Genomic DNA, 23,100 nt, shown 5'->3' on the forward strand with positions numbered 1-23,100 from the left:
GAGGTGTGAAAGTTAGTTTTTATCAAATATTACGCCTAGGTCCCGAATGGTTGTGACTTCCTGGAGTTTAGTACCGTCGATAAAATATTGAGTTGAGATAGAGTTGCGTTTACGTTTAAAAGTTATGTGGACACATTTTAAAGAATTCAGAAACATTCTATTGTCAATGCACCACTTAGAAACTCTGTTGATATCATTCTGAAGAAGTATTGAATCAAGTAATGTGTGGATAATTTTAAAAATCTTACAATCATCGGCGAACAATAAAATTTCAGAATCCAAAATAACATCGCACAAGTCATTTATAAAAACAAGGAACAAGATCGGGCCCAAATGGGACCCTTGAGGTAATCCAGACGGTACATCTAATCCTCTTGACTCATAACCATCAAATACTACTCTTTGTTCACGGTCAGTTAGATAGGAGTAAAACCAGTTTAGCAAGGTACCATGAACACCCATGCGTTTTAGTTTATGTATTAATAATCTGTGATTTACCTTATCAAAGGCCTTGCTAAAGTCAGTGTAAATGCTGTCTATTTGTTGACCTTTATCGACAGCTTCGGTTAAGGTAGTGACATAGCAAAGTAAATTAGAGGATGTAGATTTCTGGGAGAGAAATCCATGCTGTTTTGGAGTAATAAGATTTTTGAGATGATAATTCAGACTTGGACAAATTATTTTTTCGAAAATTTTAGCAAACGAACAGAGAATGGAGATGGGTCTATAGTTTGTGACGTCGTGAAGGTCGCCACTTTTAGGTATAGGTACAATATTTGCTTGTTTCCATCTTGTTGGGAAAACGGATGAAGACAACGATTTCCTGTAAATGATAGTCAGAGGGAGTGCGAGACTGTATGCACACTTTTTAATTAGGATAGGTGGAATTTTGTCGGGACCCGGACCTTTGCTCTGGTCGAGGTTAAGCATTGCTATTTTTACATCATGCACACTAATATTTACTGTGTGCAGAACGCCGTTTGATTGATCAGTTGAAACGGGATGAGGTTGAGTCTCTTCGTTGCATCTTATGTTATCTTTCTCATATACTGATGAAAAGTGTTGGGCAAATAGTTCACTGCTTTCCTCGCCATTGGATGACTTTTTTTCTCCATACGTCATATTTTGGGGGATAGTACTGTTATTTTTTTTCTTTTGTTTGATAAATCTCCAAAAAGTTTTAACGCTATTATGATTAACCAGACACGATTCGATTTGTTGAATATATTTAAAGTAGCAATTACTAATGAGTTTGGAACAACGGGTGCGTAAGAGTTCGTAAGAATTTCTATCACGAGGATTTTTATATTTTTTATAGAGAAGTCGAAATTTATTTTTTTCCTTAATAAGTTTAACTAAGTCTGGTGAGTACCAGTAAGGATACTGCTTGTTACAATTTACAATTTTGGTTACGCATTTCTCAATTATACGATTCAGATGATTGTAAAATATAGAAACCATATTGTCTACCGACATGAATTCAGGTAAAAGTAATGCCCAATCTAGTTCTTGTAATTCCCGATTGAATTGAATGTAATCATTTTTATTAAAATCATATTTAAGTAAGGTTTTATTTTTTAGCATTTTTGTTAATTTGAAATCAAAACTATAATCAATCTCTAAGGGTGGATGATGTACATCAATGCGACTTAAGGTATCGGTACTTTGCATGACTTGTAGTGCATGTGAATTGGATAAAACGAGATCTAAGATTCTACCGTTACTGTTCACAATGTCATTAAATTGATTGAGGTTATTTAGGGCAAGAAAGTTCACAAGATGGTTGCCGATGTCATTATTATAATTTTCTGGAGATAAGAAATGAGTCTGGTTAGGCTCATTGCGGGTCCAACGAATACCTGCCAGGTTGAAATCTCCTATAATTAACAAATTTGATTCACCAACGCCTTCCATAACATTGCTAATTTTTTTAAAAAGGTATTCAAAATTATCAACAAGCAACGGGGGAGGTATATAAAGAGTACAGATATAGAGACATCTCGTTAATTTGTTCTGGCTGAATTTGATAGTCACCCATACGTCTTCCAAGGTACTTTCCCAATGCTTGCAGCGGTTAGTTTGGTACTCTTGTAAAACGGCTATCAATACACCCCCTCCGTCACTTTTATGGTTAGAAGAACTGTTACGGTCCCTTCTGAAAACATTACAACGCGAGCCAAAAATTTCTGCATCAGATATAGAGTCGTTCAACCATGTTTCAGTTAGAATAATAATATCAAAATTGTTATTAAGTATTTCTAGATAAACTTCATTAAGTTTAGTTCTTAAACCCCTGCAATTCTGGCAGTAAATTCTTAGGTTGTCCATGTCAGTATTCATAATTCACAGATAATATACCAATTGAAATTAAACAAAATACGGTAGGAATCAGGCAAGCGAAGCTAACGAGTCCTGGTTGCGAATCACCACTACATGCGCTGAGTTTTCATCTTTACTTACAAATATTTTACCATTACGGATCCACACAAATTTATAATTAGCTTCTTTCGCTTTAATCCTCGTGGCTGCATGCAGGGTCTTGTTTGCTGGTGTGAGGTGTTCGCTGACGTATACCGGTGATTTGATGCCGTCGATGCCTAGATGTGTTGAGTTTAGCTTGGAGTTCATGTTTTTCTTGTTGTAGCTGACGACTGCAGCCAGGACTTCATCCCTTGCCCTCACGCTCGGGAGCTTCACGACGATTGACTTGGGCCTTCTGGAATCTGGTTTGATCTTGGGGACTCGATGAATGTTAAGTATTTCCGACTCGGCAAAGGGGCGAGAAATCACGGTTCCAAGTTGTTTAACGATCGATATCAGGTTCTCAGATTTATGCTCAGGTACGCACTGGATCTCGACGTTGGTTTCCCTGGCTGTCTGTTCCATGTGGGACACGCGTGCGTTAAGATCGCGCACTTCTGAATTTAGCTTAACATTCTCAGCTTATAGACTTTTTATTGTGCCCAATGAATCAGATAACATTTTTTTCAGGTTTTCGTACTCGGCGGAAATGAAGCCGATGGAGTCTTTTATGTCTGGCAGAATATTTAGTTTCGTATTAATTGTTTCGTTCATTTCTAGAAATTTTTTATCGATATAAGTAATGATTTTATTGTCATCTTCCTCAGCGTCACTAAATGTCGTTGATTTCTTTTGTGCATTCCTCTGTCGACTCATGTTTATAGGAATTTAAATATTTATTTTTAATTTGAATGTAGACACAGTATCGCGACTAATGCACAGAGCGAGAATAAATACAAAACAATCTGTTGAATTATATGGGAGCAATAGTTGTAATTATAGCAGCACTTTTAATTCCCGACTGCACCTCGCATAGAAATCGTTTCTCACTGCACCTTGCCGAGGTACTTTGTCTATGGTAGTTGTCACTTGTCACACACACTACCACACACTAATGTCAATGTTAAAGTTGTCAAAATTATTAAGACAAAATTACGCATGTGTTTACAACAGCATTCATTTCTAACACTCACACGGGTAACTAGGCACTTTTATTTTATTTTAACAGCACAGTAATTACTGTATTACACCGCAATAAATAGATTAAAGTTTATATTCCAAGAGAGCTACAATGACAGTTGTTGCGTATGTATTGGTTGAAATTAATAAAATTGACGATTAAGAAGCTGAAGTCAAAACCCTTGATTGTGAAATAATAACCTTGAATGAACGTGTTAAGATGTTAGAATTCAAAAACAATCTAAGGGATCAATGGGACAGATCCTGTAACATTGAAATCAGTGGAGTCCCGACCTCAGAAAAAGAGAATCTAAACGACATTATTGGCAATATATCCCAAAAAGTAGGATTCCCCATAAAAAGAGAAGACGTTGATTTCATCCATAGAGTTCGCCAATGGCCTAGGTCAACGGCAACTCCCAAAGTCACACCCACGCCTACATCTACGTCCAACATTATTCTACGTCTCCTTCGGCGAGATTACAAGGATGCTTTGCTGACAGCTGCTCGACGCCACCGGACCCTGACTTCAGCAGATATTGGTCTTCCAGGAGCAGCCATGCGCATATTCCTCAACGACCACCTCACGCCTTCTAACAAGCTACTGATGAAGAAAGCCAGGGAAATTAAAGCTGAAAAACAATATCAATATCTGTGGACAAAAAACTGAAATATATTTATGAGAAAAAGTGACAGCTCTCCTGTCATTCGAATTTCCTCTGAGGCAGATATAAGCAAAATAGCATGACTCTCTATAAATACCGTAATAATTTCATTTATATTATTCAAACAAAATCTTTTTTCTTTTCATTTAGTTTCGCATTTAATTTTATTTCACTTACATTATCTAAACAAAGTATTTTCTTTTCATTTAGTTTTGCATTTAATATTATTAAGTCGCACACAGAACTTAAAACTATACTTCATTTTTTATATACTAACTGTCAGTAAACAAACTACTTCCAATCAGATTATGGCATGCTATACATCTCGTGAGGTATTGAATCTGCATCGAACACTTTTTGTCTATATGAATCGAACTCACATACTTACATCATCATACCATTATTATTATTTTTATTATGAAAAATGTATTTTTCTCATATTTTATCTGTGTAATACAATATGGCTTCTTTAACTATATATTATCAAAATGTACGAGGACTGCGCACAAAAATGCATGATTTTTTAAGGGCTGTTCTAAACAATGACTTTGATATCATCTGTATTTCAGAAAATTGGCTTCTCGATAATATTTGTGATCCGGAGATTTTTGACGACAGATATAATGTTTTTAGGCGTGAAAGAAACTATAATCTCACAGGTCAAACATTGGGAGGGGGTGTTCTTATTGCTGTCTAGTCCAAATATAATGTTACTCATCAAACTAGCTGGTCCACACTAGAGGCTGAAAATATATGGGTAACTATTACTTAAAACTACTTCTAATAAAAATATTAACATTTGCTGCTCTTACCATCCCCATGGAACGAATCATATTAGAAATCTTAAAGCTCACTTTGAGTTCGCTAGTCAGCTCCGATTGAACTATCCTGATGATGACTTTCTTCTGGTAGGTGATTATGACATTTCTAGACTTATCTGGAATCTAAATTTTGAAAGACAGATGATCCTACAAATACCTGTTGACGAAGCCAGCTTTACTGTTATAGACATTTTATCTCTTTGTGACTTTTTTCAATATAATAACATCTTAAATGTAAATCAACGTGTTCTTGACCTAGCCATTAGCAACATGAACTGCTCATTACAACCTTGCATTCCTCCCCTTTTAACCGAAGATTTGCATCACAAATCTTTCAAAATAGTGTGGATCGGGGTCACCAGATGTGGAAGTTTCAGGATGTGGATTGTAGTTCGCTATAAATACTTACTCGTGGTAGCAGGGCCGTTGACTCAAAGTAGTAAAAGAAATTTCCACGTTTAATTATTTATTCAACGGAAGGTTATGTTTAACATTTAAGAGCGAAAGTGATTTTACAAAGGTAACGAAGTGTTGGCTCTAGGACGCCCAAAAACAGAGTGCCGCTTGAGTCGCTAGTGTGTCCGGTCGGACCGTTTGTGACTCGAGCGGCCGGTGTTGCTATTTAATAAAGGGTGACCATCTACTAAATAATAATCAAAATATTGGGGTGCTTTCTTAGATCTCGACAATAGAAATAAGTCTAAAAAACGAACCTTGCTTAATACATCAACCACGACAAGTCTCATTATTTAATTCAGCTGACTACGTTAAGATTAACGAGTTTTTGGAGCAATTTGACTGGTCGAATATTTTTAGTTCAAGGGGTATGGAAGAAGCAACTGATAAATTCTACGAAATTATTAATGTAGCTATTGATCACTACGTACCATCAAAAACCATTTATCTCTCTCCCACATATACCCCGTGGTACAGTCCCTACCTAATCAAAATCATCAAAGAAAAGCTTAAGTATCACCGAAAGTTTAAAAATTATTCACACCCCTCAGATTATCATACCTTCTCATTACTCAGGACTCGCCAAAAAAGAATAGAAAAAGAGTGTTATACTAATTATATAAAGAAAGCCGAGTTAAATATATATAAGGAAATATAAGGAAAGATGTGAAATATTTTTGGACTTTCGTGAAATCAAAACAGTCATCTTCTGAAGTACCTAATAACGTGTATCACAAAAACATTTCCTCAAGTGATGGTCAACGAATTGGCAATCTTTTTAACGATTACTTCCAATCTGTCTGTATCCCTGATAAAACTACTAATAATACTTCCACAAATATTCCAAATTCCTGTAATATTCAAAAATCTGTTAATGAAAAAATACACAGATTTAGGAAATGAAATAAAAAGAATTTGGCATTATCAGACTGTATCATACGTATCCATACCTCCAGAATATTTCAAGAGAATTCATATTTACGCCAAAATCACAAAAACACTTCAACCCCGAAACCGCTCGATACCGAGTCGCCGACACATTTGGAAAACTTTACATCAAAATAACTCAATCAAATGATGTATTATATGTGATTAATCAAGATAATTACATAGGAATATAATAGCAGAACCTGAAAAACATCTGAAAATAATCATCCAGCACCTCCCTCGGACACACCAACCCATGAAGTGACCACGGCTAGGAGGGCTACCCAGTATTTACGTAGGACCCCCTCCACTACTCCCCGGATGGAATTCCATGATGGCCGCCGTCTCCAACCAATCACAGCACGGCATATCACCTTGACTTTCTTATCAAACACTGATTACAGATTCAAATGTGATTAATTGTGATATCATCAGACTGGATTTACGGGAAAAAGATGCAAGATATAACTACGAAATGAATATCAACATCAAGAAATGATTATATACTAATATATTTGCATGAATAATTATATCTAACTATATTTGTTACCCTTTGGGAAATGTTCAAACCAAAGATATTTAACTTCAAACCCAATATGAAAACTTGTATAATTATTTATAAAATAAATAAACGGGACTGCGGGAGATGGTTTTGGTAGATTGAACTGACTTGGTGAAAGGTATCATATTAAAATATAACTTTCCTCTCAACAAGATAATTGCAGAGAGGAAAAATACCTAACCACTTTACTCCTCACGAAAGAGGATAGAACACCTCCGAGAGGGTTCGATTTGAAAACGTTCTATAAATAGAGAACCGAATTCCATACAAAGTCAGTTCAACAACTACCTCTGAAAGAGAATCCTCTCTCCTGAAGAAACCATCTCCAAGTCTCCAAAGTCTCAAGAAATATTTTCAAGTGTTTTATTCAGTAGTAAATTCAGTTTTTACCAGTAATAAATTCCTTTCGTCAGTTCAGATCTGGAATAAATTCCTCTCTGATCGTGGCATTAAACTCCACCACAAAGGCTCTACAACATCTACCAAGACTGAAAACGCTAAAAAGTGTACCCAGCTACCTTCGTATCTACAGTTATTGTACGGACAGTATATTGTTTCGTACACAGACTATAAAAATATTACCATTCGTTATTTCGGCTACTGGCATTATACCTAGCTCTCCCATTAAAAATTTAGGCGTATTAGATCTATCAAATCTATCAAAAAATTTATATATTAAGATGCAAAAGTCGGTCATTTTGAATCCATGTAGGATAACGAAAGATTTTTTAAATATTTATGTTGAGGGATCAGTAGGATTTATAGGCCCTGTTAGAAGTTCTACCGAGCCGAACCCTCTGATATGAAAATATCTGGAGTCGGTGAATTATTTTCCCATTTATCTCTGGTGAGTTGATGTGTTGTTCTTGTATTGTTTTGTATTTATTTTGCTTATATAATGCACTTAAATAATATTGATTTACTAGATGATCATTTGTGGAAAAGTGTGTGGAAGGGTTTAGTTTTTCCTATGGGGAAGATTTAACCCGGACAATAAAATCGGAAGTTAAAAAAAAATGATGTTACCATAAATTCAATTAAATTGATATAACCGCACCATTAGTGTTGTAACATCTAGAAAATGTGGACACAAAAAGAGTGCCGGTTGTGATAAGTTACACCCAATTTTTATTGTTAATTGTGCTGAAACACTAGTTACTCCTGTTACACTACTATTCCAAAAATCTTTTAAAGAAGGTGTATTTCCTACCATTTGGAAACAAGCTTTTGTTTCACCTGTTTTTAAAAAAGGGGACAAACACAACATTGAAAATTATAGACCTATCTCTGAACTATGTATCTTAAGTAAAATCTTGGAAAAAATCGTTTGTAACCAACTTTTTGACTCTTGCAAAAATACTATTATTAGCCCCCATCAATATAGGCAGATCTGTTGATTCGAACCTAGGACAGTTTACTGATTTTGTTCTTAACTCTATGGATAATGGGAAACAGGTAGATTCCATCTACACAGATTTTTGTAAGGCGTTTGACAAAGTAAATCACGACATACTGTTAAACAAGCTCTCGAAGATTGGTATGTGGTAATCTTCTAAGATGGTTCTCTTCATATGTTAAAAATAGAAGTCAAGCTGTTTCTTTAAAAGGTTACATGTCACAAATTATAATTATTCCATCCGGGGTACCGCAAAGCACCCATCTAGGGCCTCTCTTGTTTATTTTATACATAAACGACATGAACCGTGTTATTAGTAATTCTTGTTTCCTATTTTACGCTGATGACATGAAATTATATAAATGTATTAGCTCCATAGATGATTGCGACCAATTACAAGAAGACCTTGGTAAAATTGAGGAATATTGCAAAAACAATCAACTATATCTAAACATAGATAAATGTAATGTTATTACTTTTACACGAAAAAAACATTCAATATATTATACTTACAAACTAAACCATGTACCCCTACAACGAGTAGAAACAATAAGAGATCTTGGAGTATACTAGATTCTAAAATGTTATTTAGGGATCATATTGAAAATATTCTAAAAAAATCTTATAAGCAATTGGGTTTCATTATTCGCATTACAAAGCCTTTTACGGTAGCGCACATCCTAATTCTGTTATATATGTCATATGTACGGTCACAACTAGAATTCGCCTCAGTAATTTGGAATCCTCAATATCAAACATATATTGATCGCATTGAAAATATTTAGAACAAATTTATGAAACACCTATCGTATCGTTTTAGTGACCATCGATTTGTCCCTGTCACTTTATAAAAACGCAGAAAAATCTCTGATGCATTATTCTTACACAAAATCGTGAACTGCCTTGTTGATTCATCATATATGTTAGAAAGGATTGCATTTCGTTGCCCCAAGCAAAACACCAGATCGAACGATTTATTTAGAATGCCACATTGTAAATCCAAATACGCGCAAAAATCTGTAACAGTTACATTAGGTGGACAAAGAGACACCCACTGTACGGCTGTACGCCGTTACTTCTTGTTAAACGTTATTCGTAAAAAAGTGCACTAAAATAGAATTATCATATACGTGTGGTACATTTTTTTGTGGAGAAATATCTGATTATTCTCCTGCAACAATTAGTTTTTCGTGTATCTTAAATAAACTACGTGAATTTTAATTCTAAAAGTGACTTTGACAGCTGAGTTAACCATAGACAATTGTTGATGTAGACGGTGAATCGCAGAAAGTTTTCGCAACCAAAAAAGTTTTTAACCATAGACACTTATTGAAATAGACGGTGATTCGAGTTGTGATAATGACATTTTAAAATGTCTTCCATATCACCAGCAGAGAGGCTGAAGACCGCAAAAGATCTTGTAAAAGTTTGTAGCAAAACTTTAATTTCTAACATTTTGTCAAAGGAGCAAAAGACCTCCCTTTCTGAGGCAATGACAGAAATGTTGAAACACATTGAGGCATTGGTCCTAGAATACAAGCCACCAACATCTAAAGATGATGAGGGACTCGAAAAATTATTCCGATCATTATCTAAAATTGAAAAAAACGTTGAAGATCTTAAATTAAATATGGTATCTAAGTCGTATGCTGAAATTACGAGAAATAATATAATTCATGAAGAACCAACAAAATGCAAGAAACACGAACCGATAGTCATTATAAAGCCGAAAGATAAAGATCAAAAAAATACGGTTACAAAGGATGAAATAAAACAAAACATTGATCCTGTTAATTTTGGTGTCACCGGAATTAGAAACTTTAAACAAGGGGCAGTAATAGTAGAGTGTAAGGATGTTGCTGCAACAAAAAGATGGAAGAACAAATAAAATCAAAAATGGGAAAAAATTATGATGTGAATACACCAAAACCTAAGAATCCCAAACTTAAAATTATTGGTTTATCGGATAAATACACTCTGGAAGAAATTGTATCCAAAATTAAGATGCAAAATGATTACCTTGAAACACTTGATAGTAAAATTGATATTAAATTTATAAAAGAAATTAAAACCAAACGAGGAGACATTAACTACACCATTTTCATGGAAGTTGATGGTAAAACATACAATAGAATGTTACAAGAAGGAAAAGTAAATATTAGTTGGGATAGATGTCGGGTGTTCGACAACATTTCACTTCTAAAATGTTACAAGTGCAATGGCTACATGCACAAGGCACAAGACTGCAGAAGTGAAAAGCATGCACTCGATGTTCCGGAACACACGACGACGACAACGAAAGCTGTCAAAGAGACATCCAATGCATTAACTGCAAAAAAATGAATGATCGATTAAAATTACAACTGCCAACTGACCATTTTGCTTGGAGTGATGAATGTTCAGTGCACGTGAGAAAAGTTGAAGCGGAAAAAAAGAAAATTGATTTTTTATGTCACTAAAGACCTGCTCTAAGGTAAACAGTAACATAAAAATATTTTCGAACAACAAATTAGAAACCGAAGAGATCTTGTACCTTAATATACAAAGCTTGCCTGCACACCATGAAGAGTTACAAATTTTACTCGAAGAACGAAAACCTCAAATGATCATGCTCAGTGAAACGCATGTCACAGAAGAAATAGAAGAAGTTGAAATAAAATTTACGAACTATAAGGTAATAAGATGTAATTCGAATAGTCGGCATACAGGCGGAGTAATAATGTTACTGAAAGATAATATAAATTTTGAAACAATTTCTAACGAAAATCACAAAAACTGTACCTGGATCTTAGCAATAAAAATTAAGAAAGGATTTAGACCAGGAGTATACTGCGTAATTTATCACTCCCCAAATGCCAGAAAAAGTGACTTTATAAATTATTTTGAAAACTGGTGTTCAAATTTTTTAAAAGAAACTGATCTCAATATAATTATTGGAGACTTTAATATAAACATGAAATGCGAAACAGATTTTTATACAAAGAAAATGAAAAGCATCATCAACATTACAGGAATGAAACAGTTGGTCAAAGAATACACTAGGATAACACAATCAACCTGTACACTCATAGATCTTGTTTTATCAAATGATTATGAACTAAATGTAAAAATATTAGATACACCTAAAATAACAGATCATAGCATCATTAATATAGTGATGGCAAAAAATAAAAACATCGAAAATATCGAAAAAGTTATTAAAAAAAGAAACCTGAAAAGATACGATAAGAGTAAAATGATTCAAGAATTATTGATTCAAGATTGGAAAGATGTAAATAACTTAGATTTTCACAAAAAAGGTGAAACTATAGTAACCAATATGACTGATGCAATGAATAAAATAATGCCTGAACAACGTATTGTAATTAAAACCAATAATCAATGGTATTCCAAAAAACTAAGACAAATGCAATATGAACGAGATACTTCTTATAAAATAGCAAAAATTACAAAGGATGACGAACATTGGAATAGATTTAAAACAATTCGAAACAAGTACTCAAAACTTATAAAGGATACAAAAAATGAACATTTCATCAACAAAATTCAACGGGAAAGGGGAGATCCAACGAAAATGTGGAAAACACTTAAGTCAATGATGAAAAATAAATGTGAAGATGTGGAAAAAGATATCATATTCCCAACCGAATTGGCTGGCGAAAACAACATGGCTGATAAGTTTAATAAATATTTTGTGACAAGTATAGAAGAAATTAACAAAAATATCCCAATCATAGAAGAAGAAGAAATTTTTAATTTAGAAGAAAAAACTTGCGAATTAAAGTTTAAGAAAATAGACGGCCAGAAACTCCAAAGAATACTGTCCAAAATCAAATCAAAACCCAGCCAAGATGGGATCACTATTCAAATATTAGAACATGCATTACCTGTAATAGGAGAAGAGTTTCTTAGTTTAATAAACGAATCGTTAGAAACAGGGAAGTTTCCTGAATCATGGAAAACGTCTATGGTGATTTATTTATTGTTTTTAATCCGTAGAACTCCATTTAATTTTTTTTATAAATTTAATTTAGATTAAATTTGATAATATTATTATTAAGTTCTGCAAGTGTTTTAGTTTTTTATTATTGCGACAGCTGTTTCGGCTTACAAGGCCATTTTCAAACTGTGGTTAGTCCACATTGGGACGACGTTTTTATACTATTTCAAATGTAAATTTTGAAGGTGCATACATTGATTTATTACTGGTTACACCGATGACATGATCTATTGTTGGTTAAACCAATCTATGTTTTCCCCTCAGTAAATGGTAATGGGTTCTTAATTATTTACTAATGACTTTATTGCTATGAATTATTTGGGTGCATTATACTGCTTGGGTTTTGTGAAAATACTGAGAAGTGGTGAGTAAATTATTTTCCGTACTTTATTAATTAGTGTTAAATTTGGGTCATTCGTTCGTTTATTGATTTCTAATTGTTCAAGTAAATTTAATCTAATGCCCTTTTTTTCTATATGCAATGGTTTAGGACCCTTTATTTTACTAAAAAAAAAAAAGTCTATGGTGATACCGATTCCAAAGATTTCGAACACAAAAAAATGTGAAGACTTTCGACCTGTAAATATGTTACCAAAATATGAGCAAGTGATGGAATACATAATTAAATCTCAACTTGAAGAATACTTGGAAAATAATAGCATCCTTTGTGACGAACAATCTGGATTTAGGAACAATAATTCATGTGAAACAGCGTTAAATTTAGTAATTGATGATTGGAAGGAAGATATAGATAAAAACTTGCATATTGTTGCGGTGTTTTTAGATTTTCAGAGAGCTTTTGAAACAATAGATAGAAAAAGAGTTATTAAAAAATTAAAAAAAATATGGAATAAAGGGGAAAGAACTGGAATGGTTTAAAAACTACTTAAGCAACAGACAACAAACAACAAAGATAAGAAACAATATATCAAATCCGATTGAAAATAAGCTGGGTGTACCGCAAGGATCTGTATTGGGTCCGATATTGTTTCGATTAATGAATAAAAATATCTACGACAGTGTGTGTTTTAGCAAGATAATTGTATGATCGAGACATTCTAGACATAGGATTAAAATATCCAGTGTTATTGGCAAAGATTTCGGTCCAAAATATGTTCATATTTCTGGTATATTTGGGCCTGGCATAAAAATTGATTTGATTGACTAAGTTACTATTTACACGATTATTCACAATTTTGTAAAGCATTAAGAGGTCATTTATATTTCGTCTTTTAACTAAACTCTCTAGTTTGAAATATGTAAGTCTTTGTTCATACCCATTTAGAAGATGGTAGACACCTGATCGATAGGACAAAATCCGTGTACATTTTCTTTGGACAGATTCAAGTCTGGATATCTGTGTAATGTAATGTGGATTGCAGACTGTTGACCCGTACTCAAGAACACTACGGATTAACGAATTGAATAGAATTATTAGGCTATTAGAGTTCTTGAACAGTTTAGTTGATCTTACAATAAAACCTAGTGCTTTATTTGATTTATTTACAATGTATTTTATGTGTTGGTTGAACGTTAGTTTGTTGTCGAATATAATTCCTAAATCTTTGATCGATTCAACTGTTTCCAGATTGTGATCACATATGCTATATGAGTATAGAGTTTTGTTGGTGTTCTTGGTGAAATTTATAACTTTACACTTAGCTATATTCAATTCCATTTCATTGTCAATACACCAGGCAGATAATGTGTTAAGGTCTTGTTGTAAGAGTTCACAATCTTCCATAGATATAATTGCTTTATATATCTTGAGGTCGTCAGCGTATAGAGAAAAATTACAGTGGAGTTTACATGTAAGGTCGTTAATGAAGATTAAGAAAAGCAAGGGTCCAAGGTGTGATCCTTGTGGAACGCCCGACGTGACTAATATTGGGGAAGAGTTAAAACCGTTAACAGTAACTAATTGACTTCTATTTGATAAATATGATTCTAACCAACGAAGCAGATTTCCGTGTATGCCGATTTTATCCAGTTTATTCATTAAGATAGGGTGACTAACTTTGTCGAAAGCCTTACTGAAATCGGTGTATACGGCATCTACTTGTGTTTTTTTATTCATTGATTTACACAGAAAGTCCATATACTCGATTAAATTAGTGTTTGTGGATCGTTTAGCTACAAAGCCATGTTGGAAAGGGCTAAGTATGTGTGTTACATGATTAAATATGTCTTTATATACAATGGACTCAAATATTTTGCCAAAACAAGATAAAAGGCTGATAGGACGGTAGTTCTTTACATCGTTTTTACTGCCAGACTTATGGATCGGAATGACGTGGGCAACTTTTCACAGATCTGGAAATACCCCTTCGTTCAGACTTTTGACGAATAATTTGTGTAAAGGTGCTGCAAGTTGATCTGCACAATTTCGAATGAATAGTGGAGGAATACCATCTGGACCGGAACCCTTATTGATATCGAGAGTGTTCAACTTCACCTTGACCTCGTCTAAGGTTATTTTGATATGAGATAGTGGATAATTATAGAGTGGGAAAGAAAGTTTAGAGTCACTTTTAGAATTAGATGGTGAGCTAAATACGGAAGAGAAGTAAGTAGAAAAGAGTTCGCATGTTTCTTTGCCATTTGTTGCTGATTTGTCGTGGAGATGCATGATTTTTGGGAGAGAATTAGAAACTCTTTTCGATTTAATGAGGGTTGACAGATTTTTGATACTGTTAGGGAAAGAATTTTCTATTGAATCTACATAGGCTTTAAGGCAGGAACGTATGGATAATTTTACTCTAGCCCTCAAGATGGAAAAACTGTCATAGTCACATTGATTTTTGTATTTTTTCCACTTTTTTCTAAACTTTTCTTTTTCTCTGAGTTGGTGGATCAAAGCACTGCTGAACCAAATTGGAAACCTTTTGTTGCTGTTTCTTAAGCGCGGAGTGTGTTTTTCAATTGATAGCCATAATAGGTTATAAAAATGTAGTAGGGAGTCATTACAATTCAGAGTATTAAGATCGTTCCAGTTATTTAGTGATAGCATTTCATTGCATTTAGTGTAGTCCGTTTTTTTGAAGTTATATTTGATGTGATCTGGGTTGGTGGGTAGGGGTCTGTATTTAGACATTTGAAACTCGAATTCAATGGGAGGATGATAGGAGTCAACTTTAGATAGCACATGTGAAGCAATTTGAATTTCAAGGTGATGGTTGGAAAACACTAAATCTAAAATTCGATCTATATTATTAGAGACGTGATTGAACTGATTAAGTCCAGTCAAATTTTGAAAGTCTATTAGGGATATTGATTTTTGGCTATTATATATGACTGGTCTGGTGTGAATTTCATTGACATTTAGTGGGCATTGAATAGATGGTACATTAAAATCGCCCATTATTATTGTTACATCCTCTGATGATAAATTATTATATGTTGTTTGACATATCTCATATCTCTTTTATTTCAACATTTGCATCATCCCGATGTTGGTACCAATCGAGGGATTAAATCTCGTTATAATAGCGCCCAACGTTATAATAATAGCGTTATAAGGTTACGTTAACTAATAATTCAACAGTTAACACCTCTTTGTCAGGAGCAGCGGCAATTATTGGAAAGATTTTTTTTTTTTTTTTAATTTAATTTTATTTTTTTTTTTTATTATTTTAATATACATCATATGGGTTACATTAATACATACATATTTTGCAAAATATAATATTAAGGTTCATATATGGTCATGTATACCTTATCAGAAAAGAGGAGCTCTTGTGCCTGATAAGGGAGCCACGATTCTTACTTAGATTCATAATTCATAATGAGATATAATAATAATAATATAATAATATATATTATAATAATAATTATTATATTTTTATTTTTGTTTAATATAAGTTTTTTTGGAAAAAAAGTTTGATTTTATTTATTTGTTCTTGTTGGTTCGTAATACAGCGCAATTCGGAAGGGAGATTATTGTAGTTTTTTATGGCTTGGTAAATATAATGGTTTTGCATTTGAGTTGTTTTAAAGATTGGCGTAATAAATTGATTTCCATTTCTCATGAGTTTATAAAATTCTTGATATTCTGTGTTATTTTTTTCTTTACACATTTTTATAATGGAAGTTTGCTTAAATATATCATCAATATTTGGTACTGGAAACAATTTAAAAAGCAATTTTGTTGGGAAAGTAGAGTTTTTTTTAAGTATTACTTTTATAATAATTTTTTGCGAGACTTTTACTGAGTTTAGGTTGTTTTTATAAGATCCTCCCCAACCTATGATTCCGTAAATAAGCAGGGAGTGGACAAGAGCATAATATACATTTTTTAGTATTTTCACATTTAAAATATTTCTTAACCTAACAAATATATATATATACATTTCCTTATTCTCTTTACTAACTCCCTAATATGGCTTTTCCATTTCAGATTTTCATCGATGATCACACCAAGATATTTGATTTCAGAAGATGAGTTGATTACAGTACACATAGGATTAAGTAGTTGACAGTTGATATTGTCACAATTTTCATCATGGATTATGATATTTACTTCGTGTTTAGGTATTTTTTGTAGTGAAAATAATACATATGTTGTTTTTTTAGCATTAAGTGTGAGTAGGTTATTATCAAACCATGATTTTAAGATATTAATACATTCATTTGCAAGTTTGTTAACTAGGATCCTAGGAAATAAATTGTACAGCGCCCTTGAGGTGATTTTTCACAAAAACGGCGCTATACAAATTATCCAATTATTATTATTATTATTATTATTCCCATGTTTGACCTTTTATTAATAAAACAGTATCATCAGCATAAGAGATTAATTCACCTTTGATTTTCTGTTGGAAAATGTCATTTACATACATTAAAAATAGTAATGGTCCGAGGACCGTGCCTTGAGGAATGCCAAATGTACTTGTTAGTGGTGTACTAAAAGTTTGGTTTAATTTTACAATTTGAGGTCTCTCTGTTAAGTAGCTTTCTATCCATTTAAGGGCTAAGTGGTCAATGCTATTTTGTTTTAATTTTAATATAAGTTTTTCATGGGAAATGCTGTCAAATGCTTTCTTTAAGTCAATAAAAATTCCTATACATTTATTTGATTTGTCCAGGGTACTCTGAATACTAGATGAAATTTTTGCAATGGCATCTTGGGTACTTTTTCCCTCTGTGAAACCGAATTGATTTTCATTTATAATTTTGTTTTTATTTAAGAATGCAGTTAGTCTTTTTTTATCAATTTTTTCAAAAATTTTCGATATATTAGATAAGAGTGAAATGGGTCTATAATTAGAAATGTCCTCCGGGCTACCGGACTTAAATATTGGAGAGATTATGGTTTTCTTATATATATAGATGTTTGGAAAGGTATTGTTTTGGTCAGTTCGTAACAAATATTGTTGTATTTGCGCTCGAGCAGAAAAAAAGCCACTTAACGTAAAGGACACGTATGTTTTAAAAATTACACCGGCTCTTCAAGCGGCATGGAGTCAGATATTCTTCTCGAGGGTTTTAGGGAGTCGATTAAAGAATACAACTTAATTTATGCTCGGTTAGTATCAGATGGAGACTCCAGCACGTATTCCAAAATATTGAAAGTCCAACCTTACTTGGACAATACAGTGGAAAAGATCGAATGCAGAAATCACGTGTTACGTAACTGTTAGAATATGGCAATATGAATGCAATTATCTTAGGTTGGCTATAAGGTATCTGTAAACATTGTTTTGTTGGCAATACTGTTTAACCTTGTCCTATTGTCTATTACTAAGAAGAGACCTGTCAATGTGCACATTTGTAAGAAGAAGAATAAAGTTATTACTGCATAAAACTGAACCCTTTTTATTGAAATAATCACAGGTTATGGGCCCAGAGTCGCTAATCTGTTGATGAAGTTAAAAGTACGCAAAATAAATCAACGGGAGTGAATATCAGCGAAAAGTGAGGTTAGGTTGCCGGAACGCGTGCAGAAAATTTTCATTGAGAAGGATAAAATACCACTGATATATCTGATCAGGCAAGGCAGGATAGCAAAATGGAAGGAAACGTGATGACTACCAATGTATTGAAGTTGGAAGGGGCAAGGAATTGGAATATTTTGAAATTTAAAACGACAGTACTTCTCAGAGGACAGGGATAGCTGGACATTGTTGAAGGGCGCACTATGAAACCTGAAGATGTTACCGCGCGAACCACTTGGGAGACAAAAGAAGCTAAAGCTCAGACGCTATTGGTTACGAGAGTGTCGGAAAACGCTATGCTACATATCATATCGTGCACAACTTCGGCTGCAATGTGGAGTAAGCTTCTAAGTGTATATGAACAGAAGTCGGAAACCAGTATCCATATTATCCAACAAAGATTCTTTCAATACAGATATGAGAAAGGCACCGAAATGTCAGTTTTTCTCTCTAAAATTCAAGAGATGCAAAATCGTTAAAACAAATGGGCGAGGATATGTTTGATAAATTTATAATAACTAAAGTCTTAATGAGCTTGCCAGATGGATATAAACATTTTGTATCGACGTGGGAATCGGCGTCAGACAACAAACAAACGTTCGACAATTTAGTAGCCAGGTTATTAATTGAAGAGGAAAGGGTGAAAGTTAAAAGTGATGAAATACAAGATACTTCGTCCTCGTCTGCGTTCGTAGCTAAAAGAAATGTTAAGTGTTACATGTGTGGTAAAGTCGGACATTTACAAGCTGAGTGTAGAAGTAATCGAGACAGTGAGTAAAAGTTAAACGAACGTAAATGCTTTTACTGTGGAAAATTCGGGCATTATAAGGCACAGTGTTAGTTTAAAAAGTCAAATGAAAATAAGAAAACAAGTAATGCTTTTGTAGTGTCGAATTCAGCGCATACAAATTATGAACAATCAAAGTGGTTAGTTGACTCTGGAGCAAGCAAACACATGTGCAACGATCGCTCTTTATTTACATCATTTTCAAATGTTCCGCAAAAGTCTGTTATTGTTGGAAATGGAGCAATCATTAGCTCTACCGACATTTGTGGCTCAGAATCTACACAAACTACCGCCTGTCAATTTCGATCAGGTAGATGTCACTTGTCTAGTAAAAGATATCATGGCATTAAAGGGTGAACTAACCACAATTCAGTCACAAATGTCCAAACGAAGCGATCTGGAAGTATTGCGCTCTGAAATGGCTCTCCTAAGGAATGAACTGAAAATAAATAAACATAACCGTATTCCAAATCAAGACGAAAACACATCGCCGTCCTTGAACACATTGAAGGTCACCATACCGGTAGCGTTAGATAAGAACCGCTCAAACTCACGGTCGCCAACTAATGAATTACATTTGGACAACAATGCGCACTGCAGTAATGTGACAACCCCGCCCGCGCCCCTCGCATTAGCTGCCACACATGTCATGCACTCTCCTCAATCATGGAATAAAATAGCGGCTTCTAGCTCTCTCACACAACAGCAACAAGTCATACTACAGACATCACAGGTACATCAACCGGGTATTCATGAATCAGCCAAAGTTGCACGCACACAATCTCACAAAAATACATTTAAACCAGAGACAACTAATTTTAATACGGATGGTTATAAAACCGTTACAAGAAAACTAAGGAGATCGAGAAATATTATTGCAACTGGAACAGCGATGGAGAACTCCCTCAAAATAGCTGAGTTAAAAACAACGCTCTATGTGTCGAGGTTCGACAATAGTGTAACTGAGGACAGTATTCGAAACTTTATCACTTGTAAAATAAATGGAAGTAATATCCAAATAGAAAAAATAATACAACGAAATCCCACGCAGTTTGGATCTTTCATGTTGACTATACCGAATACGGATTTCAAAACCTACATGAACAAAAAATTTTGGCCGACTGGTACTGTTTTCCGAAAATTTATTGAAAAAAAATACAATGGAAAAGAACAAAATTAAGATAATTTCAATAAACTGCAAAAGTTTTAAACGAAACGTCAACTTCGTTATAGATATGTGCGATATCTACGATGTAATACTTTTGCAAGAAACGTGATTATTACAAAACGAAACATCGAATCTATCCAAAATTTATCCGAACTTCCAGGGATGGGGTACCTCTGCTGTAGATTTATCAAACGGACCGCTACGAGGCCGACCCTACGGAGGAGTCGCAGTACTTTGGAGGAACGAGCTGCAAGCTTCAATAATACCGTGTGGAGATGACCGCATCGCTGGTATTCAGATAACCACCAACGGAGGGATGATAAGCATACTGACTGTCTACATGCCGGTATGTCACGCGCACAACCTTACCGACTTCACCAACTACCTTTCCAAAATACATACGATCATTCAAGATAACGAACACTCTGAAACCATTGTTATGGGAGATTTCAACGCTCACCCATCCTCCATATTCGGGAAAGAACTCTCTCATTTCTACACCGAAAATAACTACAATTGTATCGATATTGAAAGACTACCGAATGACTAACTAACTAACTAACTAACCATCACGCCGTTTCCCCGCAGGGGTAGGCAGAGAGGACGGACCGCCAAACAACTCGGTCTTGGCACACACTCCTTGCCTCATTCACATTCATACATCGTCTCATACATACTCTTCTATTATTCTGACTCTTGACATGGCCCGACTCGAGTATCTGATTCACTTGATCGTGCCATGTCTTCCTCGGGCGTCCCCGACTTCTGCTACCATTCACATTTGCATCATATATCCTCCTTACACTCCTATCTTCGCTCATTCGCTCTACATGCCCAAACCATCTAAGCGTCCCTTTCTTAATCTTACTCATTATGCTTACATCAGCCTTGCACTCTTTGCGGATCTCCACATTCCTCACACGATCAAACATGGTTTTACCACACATACGCCTCAGGGATCTCCGAATACACATATACATATATATACCGAATGGGATACCGAATGACACATATACATATATTAGCGATGCACACAATACCACTTCCTGGCTCGATCACTGTATATTAACTAATAGTCTTAACCCTTTCATCCCCAGTGTTAATTCAAATTAACATGAACTTTGTGATTTTTTTTACCGTAACAGTAGCGATTTAGAAAAGCCTTGTTTTTGTTTTCTTATAGCTTAGTCTTTTCTGTAGCGTGTATTTTTTCTGCTAGGTTAAAATTCATATTCCCGCCACAACAACGCTAAATATTTTGACATCTGCTAATTGTGAGTTTCATCGAATTTCTGCCGTCATTGATTACTTAATTTAAAGTGAGATATCAATATTTTCTACTCGAATTACAAATATTTTAACGCATTAAGATGTGTTCTATAATAATAGCATCAGTTCAATTCAATGTTCACAGTCATTTCCCAGAATATTGTAAATGAATTTCAATGCTCATTCAAATTAACACTGGTAGTGACGGACATGTTTTCGACTATTTTTTATTTTCGGCGAATTTTTAAAGATTTATTATCCTAGATTTTTCTTTATTTCTGAATGAAATTTTAGTTAAAATGCTATTTGTTTGTACTTTAGAGATTATCACTACATTATAAATGTGCAATTTTTACATGAAACAGTTATTTCCATTCCTTTTGCGTTATGTTTATTTTACTTTACTATGTAAAAAATACCCTCTGACGCCTAATGTTAATTCAAATTAACATAGATTAATTTATGAAAAAAAAAAAAAAATACCAAAAATTTTCAAATAATTTTGTGATGTATTATCAAGCATTACATATTTTATATATGTGGAAACAATAATGTGGGTGTGAAAGGGTTAAGAACAAAATAGATAAAAAAAAGTATAAAAATACACTATGATACCGACTGGTCCAATCACAGGCCGACATCTTGCGTAATCGCTGCTGAAAAATTACCTGCAACTATTTTTAATATTCCACAACAGCCTAATAACATAATATGGAGAAGGAATAATAATAAGAAAATCAGTGAATATACGTCTGTAGCAGAAGCATTACTTAGTGTGATCCATCAAAGACACTCCGAATCCATATGTAATTCGGATTCTATATGTGACAGATGCGACCATATACAAAACATGGAAAATATATACACAGACATCGTTGAAGCCTTAAGTAGGGCAGCCAATACTGTATTTCATTGGGAGAACGATCAAAGCAATCCAAAAACACATCGTGACATTGCTGGGTGGAATCAACAAGTTAAGGAACACTACGAAAATTCCAGATCGGCGTTGGTCATGCATGGCGGCATGGTCCCATTGCGGATGAAAGAAAACGAAAAAGGAAGGAGTTCAAAAGAGCTCTTAAACACTGCCAAAGCTCTTCTGAACAAACAAAAATGGATGATATCGTAAAATCGCTTGACACAAAGCAGTTTGCCCAATTCGACATGATCCTCCTAGCTCCGTCGATCAAGGGATTAAGATTACTCCTAAACATTTGTGAAGAATATGGAAAACAGCATAATATGATGTACAACCCGAAGAAGACGGAATTGATTGCGTTCCACCACGGAAAAAGTCAAGACACAAGTAAGATGCTCCCCGTATATCTTAACGAGGCAAAAAATAAATACATGTTCGAACGTGAAATACTTGGGGCACAATATTAATCAAGATCTATCGGACGATGGCGATATCGAACGACAAAGGAGAAGCCTAAGCATAGTGTCTAACATGATTGCCCGCAGATTTTTCAAATGCAGCAATACCGTTAAAAAAATACTGTTCAACGCATTCTGTACTGGCCTGTATACGTGTGAGACATGGTGTCACTACCGAACTTGCTCGATGGAACGACTCCGAATTCAATATAATGACGCCTGTAGAATCATATTTGGATACCGAAGATACAGCAGCGCA

General features: G+C 34.3%; 2 protein-coding genes across 2 annotated transcripts in view; one reads left to right on the forward strand and one right to left on the reverse strand.

The window, feature by feature from the left end:
- Positions 1 to 2,388: 2,388 nt before the first annotated feature.
- On the reverse strand, positions 2,389 to 2,886 carry LOC149422594 (uncharacterized). Its single transcript, XM_089633595.1, has one exon. The coding sequence runs from the start codon at positions 2,884 to 2,886 to the stop codon at positions 2,389 to 2,391; it is 498 nt and encodes a 165-aa protein (XP_089489721.1).
- Positions 2,887 to 19,445: 16,559 nt separating this feature from the next.
- Positions 19,446 to 23,100, forward strand: part of LOC149422595 (uncharacterized) — a 96,165-nt gene continuing 92,510 nt past the window's right edge. Inside the window, exons 1-2 of the mRNA XM_089633597.1 lie at positions 19,446 to 19,760; positions 20,356 to 20,541. Of these exons, the coding sequence (XP_089489723.1) occupies positions 19,446 to 19,760; positions 20,356 to 20,541 (501 nt within the window). The remainder of the gene's footprint in view (positions 19,761 to 20,355; positions 20,542 to 23,100) is intronic.

This window comes from Hesperophylax consimilis, chromosome 7, assembly GCF_061612785.1.
Source record: "Hesperophylax consimilis isolate HC1 chromosome 7, BYU_Hcon_1.0, whole genome shotgun sequence".
Classification (NCBI taxonomy): domain Eukaryota; kingdom Metazoa; phylum Arthropoda; class Insecta; order Trichoptera; family Limnephilidae; genus Hesperophylax; species Hesperophylax consimilis.

Bases quoted from the DNA above. Each gene is read 5' to 3' on its own strand.
- LOC149422594 (XM_089633595.1), bottom strand. From the start codon at position 2,886: ATGGAACAGACAGCCAGGGAAACCAACGTCGAGATCCAGTGCGTACCT.